This window comes from Cryptotermes secundus, unplaced genomic scaffold (assembly GCF_002891405.2).
Source record: "Cryptotermes secundus unplaced genomic scaffold, Csec_1.0 scaffold289, whole genome shotgun sequence".
NCBI lineage: Eukaryota > Metazoa > Arthropoda > Insecta > Blattodea > Kalotermitidae > Cryptotermes > Cryptotermes secundus.
The window spans coordinates 1,046,180-1,058,201 of record NW_019722431.1 but is presented as its reverse complement, the minus strand read 5'-3'; the positions used below and the strand labels follow the sequence as shown (position 1 = coordinate 1,058,201).

At 38.6% G+C, this 12,022-nt stretch overlaps 2 protein-coding genes across 3 annotated transcripts in view; both read right to left on the bottom strand.

Annotated features, from left to right (window-relative positions):
* LOC111861372 (splicing factor YJU2) overlaps positions 1–3,305 on the bottom strand; it is a 211,595-nt gene extending 208,290 nt beyond the window's left edge. The window contains exon 1 of the mRNA XM_023845880.2: positions 3,043–3,305. The gene's annotated coding sequence lies outside the window, so the exon portion shown is untranslated. The remainder of the gene's footprint in view (positions 1–3,042) is intronic.
* A 4,396-nt stretch (positions 3,306–7,701) lies between these two features.
* The window catches only part of LOC111861410 (protein lava lamp), a 34,049-nt gene continuing 29,728 nt past the window's right edge, over positions 7,702–12,022 (bottom strand). For both annotated transcript variants that reach the window (XM_023845949.2, XM_023845950.2), the window contains exons 12-13: positions 10,533–10,587; positions 7,702–8,742 (exon numbers count right to left, since the gene is read on the bottom strand). In XM_023845949.2, coding sequence (XP_023701717.1) covers positions 8,718–8,742; positions 10,533–10,587 — 80 coding nt within the window. In that variant the 3' untranslated portion in view covers positions 7,702–8,717. The remainder of the gene's footprint in view (positions 8,743–10,532; positions 10,588–12,022) is intronic.

Here is a 12,022-nt window from a genome sequence, read left to right as displayed (position 1 = left end):
ATGAAATTAAAAAAGAAAATCTGTGATTATTACTACCATCAAAGACAGCCATTAGGCACAATCCAGAGCCTGTCTGTAATCATTGAACTTGCTGTTTTGGAAAAGCACTGACAAAAATAAGTTTAGGAACATCTAAACAAAAGGATGGACAATAATTTCTGAGTTATTTTGGAGTGCCTGTAGCCTGGGAGTCTTGTGAGAACAATTGTGTAAGTATATAGCTATGTGGGTGGGTAGGTCAGCATAGCCTGGTAGGTGGTTACAGCCACTACATTAAACTTCAATGTAATGGGCCTCCTGACATGTTTGTATGCAGATGTGATTACAGTAAATGAACATGGTTGGTACCTGTACTAGTAGCCCTACAGACTTCCATTTTATTGACTTATTTTACAGTTACATTTATGCTACATGAAGGTCCCTAGGGATGTGAGATGTCAAAGCTCCCCATCTTCTAGACAGTTGGCTCACAGATGGTGGTGAGGTCAGCCTTGCACGCCAGCTGCCCTTTAACCCCCAGGAATCTTCCTGGTACTTATTTCTGTTAGGGGCTGAGTAGAGCCCAGGGCCATATTGCAGCTAGAAGGTTTAGTTAATTGAAAAAAATTCATTTACCTCATCAGGAATTGAACCTGCGATCTTCTGGCTTGTAGCCTCAACCAACTACGCTACCTCGTGCCCCTTTAATCACTTAGAGTACACAATTACAGTATCAAACAACAGAGATTTAAAAATAAAATGTGAACAGATTTAACCAAATGTGCAGCACAATATGAAGAATACTGAATAACAAGACAATGAAAGGGACATTGATAAATTTCTATAAAGCTATGGTGGTATCTACAATTACATATGGATCCAAAATATGGTCTTGGGAGGGGTACAGCAAGTAAAAATTGAAACTGCAGAAACGAAATTCTTGAGGAATGTAGCAGGCTACATAAGGAAAGACCAAAAAAATGTTAAATTCTAAAATCCAGACCACAGCGAAAATATCACGTGATGAATGGAAGACAGCCAGATTCCGAAGAAAATTCTAACATATGAAAAATAGGACGCCCACAATTAAGATGGAGAGATTGGCATATTCTTCAAGAGGACGGAACAGACCACGTATGGCCTAATCCATAAAGATGATGACCTTATCACTCAAAATCATCCTTCCATATCTTTTTCTCAATCATATTTTTGGTGATCATCTCCATTTTCCTGCCAATCATCATTCCACCAATGATATACAGTCATCTGTCATCAGGGGCTGGTACAGTAGGCCCATCTGTGACCACAGTGCCTAGGGACTTCATCGCACAAAATTTATACAACTAATTTTATCTACAGTTAAGTAGTCCATTTTCTCTGTTTCCTCATTCCTCCCACTCATCTATTTCTTTTTACCATTCATCTTCCTTCCTTCTTTTCTTATTGTCATTCTTTATTCTCTGTGTTCAGATTTTTCTTCTCTTTGTAACTCCATACATGGAAGAACATGCAGAATAACAGGGGGCTGCTTTCCATATTGAATTCCATCACCGGTGGTATTTATCCACTGAACACCAAAGAAACCAAGGATCCAGGTAACACAGTTTCGGAATCTGTGTAGTAAGACATTTTTAATTTTGTGATCAGCAAGGAAATGGCCCCCCTGTTCTCGCCCCTCTGTATAAATAGACACAATGGATGGGATTGGGTGAGAAACATGACATGTGCCCGGAGGGCGATCGTGGCATTGGACTAAGCCTTCCTTTTAATCAGACATGGCCTATCCTTTTGAAGTGGTCAAGAGCCGGGTCGGTAAAGTTGAAAGCGGCATCGCATGGCCTTGAATTCTAAACTATAGCTCCGCTGGTACTGGGTCTTTGGGGTTTCTACGTTGCCCTCCGGCAACTGAATACATCTCGTGCGCTGACGCCCTGGAATTTACAATCCTTTGGATTTGGCGTAGAATTTAATATTAATATTTTTCAGAAAAACGTGACGTGGTGACTTTTCGAAGTATCGGAATACGAAAAATTGTCCCTGTGCTTAAATACGCACCACGCCATGATGACGCACGAACCTCAGCACTAATCACATGGGAGTGAGTGGTCAGTTTCACGCTCCGACCGCACAAACTTCATGGAAAAACCCATTGGTATCAACTGCACAGGAAGATGGGCGGGCCCCAGAGCATATCTAGAACTGGTGGCCTTGCAGGGAATCGAATCCCGGTCTTCCAGTCCGTACCAGTGGTTTATGTCATGCTCGAAATATCGGGAGCACACAGCATTTGTATTGCAGCTGAAACAATTTGATATTCTCGAAACTTCTTGACAATGTGAATTCATTCGGGATTCCTGCTCTTGAATCATTCCGCATACATAAAAGTCGTGACAAAACTACACTACGGAATTACTTATGCATGTATATCCGCCGGCAAGGAAGGGTGGTAAGCCAGGCATCTACCACACCCCATGGACTTTTTGAAAAAGAAATAAAAGTCGATGAAAGAAGGAAACACAGCAAATATTAGAATTACTTTAAAAAATCTATTCTTATATTCTGAATCTCTTTGACGATCACTAAAAATAAACTGAAACGACTTAGATGTACGTTTATAAGAAAATATCCCGACGGCATCTCCATATACTGACAATCCTGTATGAGTCTGATGTTCGATAATTTGCGAACATTTGAACCTAAATACAAATAGCATTTAATAGTGACTTAATCTGCAATGAATACATCATCTCGAAACATAAGGATTTCTGTGAAGTTGCTATGAAAAACCAGATCCTACCCACTCCTTTATTAATTTTAATAATTCGTTGGCACTTCCATTTATAACATAATAAATATTCGTCGAATTCTCCAACTTCGAACGTAACCTCTCCATTTTTACTGAATGACCTTTATCCTACAACATAATGGTTAATGTTGGCCTAATCTGCTAGTTATTCTCGAAAACATTTATTCTTTTTTCTAATTTCTTCAATAGAATTATTCAGTACGCAGTACTTCAGCAACAGTTTTTTAAATGGTATATTTAGTACATATCCATCTTACCTTTACGTCTGTGACTTCAACGGCAATGTCGTCTTGGGGATTCGCACATTCGAGGAGAATTTTCACGTGTTCAGTTCATGTCAACACATAAATAATACACAAATAACACGATGTTCTTTTTCTGTTTCACTTTTCCATATGTTATATTTCGTACCCGAGACTCTCGAAAACCGAAATTGTTGAGGGCGAATGATTTTGCTTATTAGCTGCTTAACTTTTTTAGGATCAGGCCATTTTGCCCGCCCACACGATTTTTAGGCGTAATTACAATTAAATCAAAATGGCGTACTGCCGTTTACCCTGAAGTTAAGAGAATAATTTAAGCCAAAATATGTTCTCCGTGGACGGTTTAATGTTATGGTTGTGACATATACTCAGTACATGTTATCATAGTTCAGAGTTCAGTACAATGAAGATTTATATAAAGAGTCTGTAGCGGAAACGCCTCAGAACAACATCGGAAATAAAGAATAAGTAAAATGAAAATTAAAAAGCGGAAATGGTATATACCAATCACATTTTACTGTGTCTGGAATTTTAAATTTGGCGGTATATATAAAAATACAAAGGTCACGTGATACAGATGCGCTCACAGTATGTCAAAGTAGTTGTTCAGTAACGGAAAATGGTAATTAGACGAAACGTTTCTTAAACTTTCACACAAGTCAATTTTTTGGGGATCAAAGATTATAAATATGTCTATATTACAAATCGCTGTCATGTAAATGGTCTGCACCTGATGCGAGGGAAACACCAATGCTATGAGAAAGTTCTGAATCAAAATAGGTTAGCTATGCGAAGAATTGACTTATAATTTGGTAAGTACATATATCTGTATCCCGCGGAATAAATGTTCTTCTCGAGTTGCTAATAGCCTTACTTACTTATGGAGCTGAGCCCTTCTTGAGGAGAAGCCAAATCTGCAGCTACTCAAGAATTTCCCAGCATTTTATGGAACCCGAAGGTTCATTACCGTGTTCACAAGAGCCCCCCACTGGTCCCTATTCTGAGCCAGATCAATCCAATCCATCTCTCTAAAATCCATTTTAATATAGCCCACCCACCTACGCCTTGCTGTTCGCATTGGTATCATTTCTTCCTTCTGGCTTTCCCACCAATATCCTATATGCATTCCTTTTTGCCCCCATGAATGAATGTATGAAGGGTAGGCCTTCTCGGCCCTTGCACCGTGACCTACAGTGGTCTATTGTGCTTTTTCGCCCCCATTCGTGCTACATGCCATGCTTACCTCATCCTCCTTGACTTGATCATTCTAATTATATTTTGACAAGAGTACAAGTTATGAAGCTCCTCATTATGGAGATTTTTCCAACCTTCTGTCACTTCATCCCTCTTTGGTCCAAATATTCTCGACACCCTCAGTCTATGTTCCTCCCTTAATGTCAGAGACCAAGTTTCACACCCATACAGAACCACTGGCAAAAGTTTTGTATATTCTAATTTTTATTTTTTTTGGACAGTAGACGATAAGACGAAAGGTTCTGGACTGAATGGCAGCAAGCATTATTCGAGTTCAATCTCCTCTTAATTTCCTCCTCAATCAGGTTTTGATTTATTATCATCATTTCCAAATATCTGAACTGTGCCACATTTTCAAAACATCGTTTTCTATCATTATGTAATGATTTTGCCCTGCATTTTGGTGATGAGACAGCAACATATACTAAGTTTACTTCTAGACCAACCTCCTTACTTGTGTCAATTAAAAGATTTTTCTTATTTCTTTATGGTATCTATATTATCACCAAGTAGATTCACATCATCGGCATAGACCAACAGCTGAGGTGTCCTGTTTAATTTCAGTCCCACCATTGCTAATAGCCTACTCAATATTTATGCTACCTCTTGAGAAACCCAAAGGTTCTTTATTATATTCACAGGAACTCCACTGCCAATCCATTCCACACCCGCCCAATATATTCCTTTAGGATGCAATGACACTGGTGATTTACCCAAAACAGATGAATTGTATTTCCAAGTGTCCTCACACATGACAAGTTAAACTCCTAATGAGATTTCAGATTCTCATGGGATTGAATATTAAGTTAATTCTGTAATGTGACACCATGTAGTTTGGTAGATAGGTACAAACATCTCTGAGACACCTTTAGGGTCATATAGTAACTACTAGGTGTCAAATTCTTGAACATTTCAATTTCAGTACAATTTGTATTCAGAAAGATTTGTCAGAGTTGGCAGGAGCAAAAGATGTAGGAAATCTCACACTGCATAATGTTGATCTTGCCCCTCTTGACCATAGGACCTGCCATTAACCCAGGCTGCCAGGTGCTCCTTTCTACACCCATATCAAAGTTTTGTGACACAGTAGACAGTGCAATTAAATAACCTCTTTAAACTTTATTTTGTACAAATTGCACTGCACAAAATATTTTAAACATTCTGAGAGTGCTATTTACAAATAAATCACAATGTATATTAAAACTATAAACTATATACAATAATCAGTTCCTAATAAGGCAATTAATAGTCAAATATCCCATCCCTTGTTCAGTTCTGGAAGCCACCAAATAGAAGCTGCAGGAACCATTTACTCAAAACAGTGCAGAGATGTTTGTCATAAAGATTACCAAATGCTACAATAAATACAATTGATTACTTCATTAAATGCACACGTAAAAACAAAACTATATGATGCAAATAGTCCTGATGTGTCTACTTTAACATGTTAGATACCTGTCAATTGAGAGACTCAAGTAAGACAAAATAAACAGTACAAATTATTGGATTAAAAGAATATGTGATAATGAGGAGCTGGATCAGTGGGCCTTTCTCTACTTTCTTTACTTTCAGGCCAATTTAACTTTCTGTGTCCACAACCTTATGATAAGAAGAATTGCGGCTTCTTTCTGACAAAGTTACAAATATTCAGACTGTCACAATTTCTTTAATCAGATGTAAAAGTTGTTGAGGTATGGACATATGATTAGATAACCTGACAGTGACTATGAAAATTCTGAAAGTATGAGAAAAGTTAGAGGATCAAACTGAGATGGCTGGAAGATGGAGGGGAATGATAAAAAAGAAAATAATAATAATAAAAAAAAAAAACGCATAAATGAGTCAAGGTTCACGGAGAACCACACAACTATGGAGTGAGTAGGTAAGTAAAAGTTAACTGGTGTTCAGAAATTCATTTAGATGCATGGACATTTTGAAAATGGATATTCTGTTCATGCCCAATGCAGCTCTCATATGGGTCTAATATCTTGAACTGTACTGTATCTGTCCAACTTGGAATTTGCAATTATAGTTGACCAGCCAAGGTGAAAAGAGCAGGGGTGTAAGACTCAACATATTTGTTAACCATCATGCTCTGGCTGCTTTACTCCTGGGGAAACAGTTACTGCTACCCACCAGACAGGAGGGTAGATAGGTCCCGGACGTAGTCTGAATATGGTGGGGAGGAGAAAAATCTCTGCACCAGGCTAGAGCTGATCCCTGTCATGAGTCATTGGCTCACTGTAAGATTCAAGACACAATTTAATTCAGCCATTTCTATTCTTTAAGTTCACATGTTTTGTTTCCTGATACCAACTAGAATAACTCTGGAGGCACTCACTGCCACATCCGAGACCTAGTTCAGGATATTAATAATCGGGATGGTGAGAAAGGCAATGACGACAATCTACATTTCAAACAAATCGTACTTTCTGACATTATGTCAGAGTCCTCATACTATTGTCTATTGCCGTAGGAAACTGATCACTGGACCATACAAACTCACTCACTCACACACACTCACACAAATGCTCCTTTTTAGCCACTTTCTGGGAATGATTCTGGTACTTACGTCAACAATGACAAGATATTTGAGGTACAGTGTAATGTAAAAACAGTAAAAATTACAGACATTTCAAGGGCAGTTACATCCTCCAAAAAGACTGGCAACTTTTACCATTTTAACATAGTGTAACACCTATAAGAATCTATAATAAATATTTGCCTGTTTTTTTTCTTAAGGAAACATCTTGGTTCAAAGGGAACACCAAGAACATACTGTAACCTCAAGAGAAGTCTTGGGAGGCAATACTTTTGATGCTACAGCAGTTCAACTGAACCCTAGAAATTACACGAAAAGAAGTGGATATTTCTATTAAAATTTTATGGCTTATATACAGAATGATTATTCCAGAACAGCAGGTCTTAAACTCTTCTAATTTGAGGCTCCCTTGACAAGAATAACAAACTTTGAGATCTCCACCCACTACTTATAAAACGACTTAAAATGTTGTTTATCAATTTTGGAAGCTAATTATTAATTAATCTTAATCATATCATTAAGATTCATTAATAATTAGTGCTTATTCTGTTAAACTGCATGTCTGTAATTCAGCACGGCTTTATAATCAAAATTAATTCGGCATCTTCGTTACTGGCCCATTTTTCGGAATCTCTAGAAAGAAAATATGTTCACTGCCAGCTGGGAAGCCCGCTTCTCACTTTGTGAAACACTCTTCTAGAGCATGGAAACAAATTTGGATATAATGAAGTTATCCTAATTCTTGCATTTAAGCATTATAAAATTAAAGAATACAAACGACACATGATGGTGAGCAATGCAATAGCTTGACGTAAATAACACACCTGAGGATGGCACAGTGATGCCGAAACATGTAGTGAAGCGACCTGTGAAATTGAGTGCACTACAAGACGGCCAATATACATATCATGGGCTAGGAGAGTGGTCAGCGTCGCCCTCTGCTTGTTTTACCCTTTCTGCAAAGTTCCTGGTACCCCCTGGATAGGAAGATGGACATGATAGCAAAGAATCCCTGCTTAAAATAAAATGACTTCTCAGTCAGTTACTTCACTGGCTGAGCTATCCTGGCTCATTTCTAATACGTATGAAAATTAAATTTGGTTAATAAATTTTACTACAGGACATTATTATTAAATTTCATTAAATATGGTATATTTTATGTCAGCTGGCTATCTTCTTTGCATAAGCCATGACAGTTTGGTCAGTAAGGTCACTGGCTTTACGAGTATGTGAGACAGTGTTCACATGCTGAGACAGACAGGATTTCTTTCTGCATTACCACATGAAGACCAGCTCCTGGGCTCATCCAGTTTCCTCCATGGGTAATACAGCTATACAATGAAAATAACTCAATCAATGCAAAGGAGGAGAACACTTGGAACATAACTTCTGATTCTACACACCTTCATGATGTCAAGATAAGGCACAGGAACAACTTTAAACTTGAACCAGAACAAAAGAAGACGTACATATTCAGCCAACTGTATGTAAAAGCCATCACTGGGTATTACAAATTCTACAGCCTTGGAAGTTCAGTTAGATATGTTTTCCTGAAATTGTATATCAAAATTTCCTTACACTGTGAATGAAGGAAATGATATATCACACCAAAATCATGAGAGATGTACCTCAAAATAATTTTATATAGATTCTTATAAGGTGATGAATGCATGGTTAACTCATTGCTGTGTACCAAGTGCCATAACTTTCATGCTGGGATCAGAACACCATGGAAAACCTGCATAAAGGTTCATGTTGATTTCTATAAGAATGGATATTACATGAACATCATGACAATTCTGTCATTCCTAATTAGCAAAACCAAACCCATCAGGTTTCTCCATTAAATGATGTCCCATGGTTTGTCTGGCATTCATACGTGCATCACACGTGGTGTACTGAAACAGAAATATTAAAAATGCCCTATAATAATGTTATAAATTGCTTTAAAGGTAAAGAGTAAGTAAAAGTAAAGATATTCCTGTAACAGTCTGTGGAGGCCCACTGGGTTGTGAGACATTGAGGCTCCCACATTTTCTAGACAATCAGCTCACAGATGGCGGTGAGGTTGTCAGTCTCACACGCTGGCTTCCCTTTACCCCAATGAATATTCCTCATTTCTGTTAGAGGTTGAGTCAACCCCAGGGCCATAGTGCGGCTGGAACGATTAGGTGAACTGAAAAATCCAATGACCTCATTGGGAATTGAACCTGTGACCTTTTGGCTTGTAGCATAGTGCCTCAACCAACTACACTATCGTGTGCCTCTTAAAAATTAAAGAGAAGGGGTAAAATTTGAAACCAGAATTTTATGTAAGCTCTGAAAGTAAAAAGCCTGGAAAAAACGTTGAGAAGTCTTATTAAGATGTTCCAAATCTAATAGTGATTTCCCGGATCTGGTCTTCCCAGGTTTTCATTGCTGTTCCTCTTTCTCTTCTTCCCCTTGGAGCACATGACTGTGCTAGTTCCGTCAATAATTTATTATACAATATCAAATATGGAAAATATACTTAATTGCTGTCTTATGTCTTGACTGTAAATTCCTTCAGATCTTCTATGTCCTGTTACGGGTTTATTTTTTTTTATTGCTAGTGGGGTGGGGCTAAGTCCCTTGTACTGCGGCCACTTCTGGCCTATTGTACCAGCCCCAGATGACAGATGAGGGTGACTGGCAGGGGAAATTGAAGTACTCGGAGAAAACCTGCCCCAGCGCCACTTTGTCCACCACAAATCCCACTTCACTAGACCCGGGATCGAACCCGGGCTGCCGCGGTGGGAAGCCAGTGACTTACCACTTGATCTATGGCGCGGCCCCTGTTAGGGGTTACACAGATCTCATCCCTGCTGCTTGTTTGTTGTTGCTGGTTTGTGAATTTGTGAATTGATTTTAAAATGATCTCTATCCTAGTTTTTCAGAATAGCATTCGACCGACATAACACAAATATAGAAAATACAGTGCAGATATGAATCCTCTGATACACTACAGATATCACAGTGCATATGGCTGGAAATTATTTTCCCCTGTATTTTATTAAATGTTCATAATATTTAACATGGAACCTATAGATCTTAATGAGATAATTTTATTTTTATTACAAACCATTTTTTTAACAAATTGATCAGAAGTTTGATTTTAGATACATGTAAGGGTCAGGTTACAAATGACTGATGTGTACAAAAATTAAATTTATCTCACAACATTTAGTGTGACCCCCCCCCCAACATACCAAATTTGTCAAAATTTACACATAGTTTTTGAGATGAAACATGCAGATGGAAAGACCTAATGTCCCCATGTGTCCAATTTACATACCTTATGTAAAGAGTCCATTAGAGGTACTTGAACATGTATTCCTTTAGTTGCTAGGCTGCTGTACAAATGGCACATACAGAATTATAAAAGTTGTTTCTCCCAGTTCTAAGGCTGATCAACTCTGCTCATCTGATTTATATTCTGGAGGTGCTCAGTGAAAGTCTCGAATATGACACTGACTCTCCTGAGGGAGGAGGGGTTTCTTGCAGTTTTCTCTGTCTCGCCATGCAAATACTGGGATAAAACCACAAACTAGGCCATAACTGTTTCCTTCCTTATCATATCCAACTGTTCACTATTCAATGCTATAGAGTCTGGGATACTGATGGACCCATTAAATAAAACACAAATATGCTCTGCTGACCAGTAACATACCTTCGTCCCCATATCCAATTGAGCAGAACAGTGGAGGGACTCTGGACATCTCGAGCTGCCACAAGAAAAAAATGAGAAATACAAACAGGTACGAAAAGACTCGACAGGGACTCTTAAAATATTTTAAAGGCATCATTCATTTAGCAAATTTAATAAAAACCATTACTTCCACTATGCACTTTAATCAACACATTTGACCATTTCCATCCTGTATGTTCTGGCCAAATTCTGCCAATTTCAGGTGTGTTTAACCAAGTTTAAAAGCTATTAAAGTTTAACATTTCATATTAATGGAGCTATGATAGCTATGAGTTGGATGGACCAAGGAATAGGGGTTTGATTCCTAGCAGAGGCAAGAGATTTTTCTCTACTCCAGTGTCCAAACTGGCTCTGAACCTAACCCAGGCTCCTACACAATGGATACCGGGTGCTAGTTCCTTGGGTGTAAAGTAGCAGGGTCATGAAGCTGACCAGTTACATCCATCTAGTACCAAAGTTAAGAATGGTGAAGCTATACCTCAATTTCCCTGTATGTCTTTATGGCACTGAATAATCTCATGCCTAAACTATTGTGATGTACAGGCCTGTTGCTAAGTGGTGACTCTGTAAACAATGACCGTTTCTGGGCAACAGCTTGGTAAACATGTTCCTGCAGCAACGAATACACACACAACACTAGAGTGACTGTGTAAGATTTGAGGCTTTCACGGCGGTGACTATGAAGAAAGCAGTCTTCTGGGATTTGGCACCGTGTATATGTGGTGTTAACCGACGTTTCGGAGGAACGGGTTTACCGGTTCTCACGGTCTCTTCGCTTTGCAGATTTCTTATATTTTTTCTTCTACCCTGAAGATGGAGGCGATACGTTCCTCCGAAACGTCGGTTAACACCACATATACACGGTGCCAAATCCCAGAAGACTGCTTTCTTCACTAGAGTGACTGTTGCAAACACAGTGTTTTCTATGTGGTCTGTGCCATGATGTTATAATGTGGGCAGCTGGAATAATGAGTTCAGTTGTGAGTAGTACTAGCCAGCGTGTGCAATGACATGAGCATAGAAGCTCAAGAATCTACACCATTGGGAGCTATTACCAAGCAGAGATTAGGGAAGACTATAGAAGGCTGAGGCTTAGTGTGTGCTGCAGTGATTTGTGAAGTGTGTAGATAAGCGACAGCACTGTAACTGCTTGTACTTCTGAGTCAAATAGTCAATAAATCCATTCACCAATTCAAACCCCGTCTACAGTCACACACATACATGTGATACTATGTTTTCTTTGATTCCCTTCTCCTCTAGTTGCTGTGGAAGTCAGGGTATAGAGAGGGATAACAGTATGACAAGAAAATCAGAGAATCACCTGACTGGTATCAATCTACGAGAACCACGACAAATTTATTTGAATGTAGCTCAGATATGAAATGCATAACTTTTAACAGCTTTTAAATTTAGATAAAAACCTTGGAAGATGGCAGAACTGTGTCAAACCA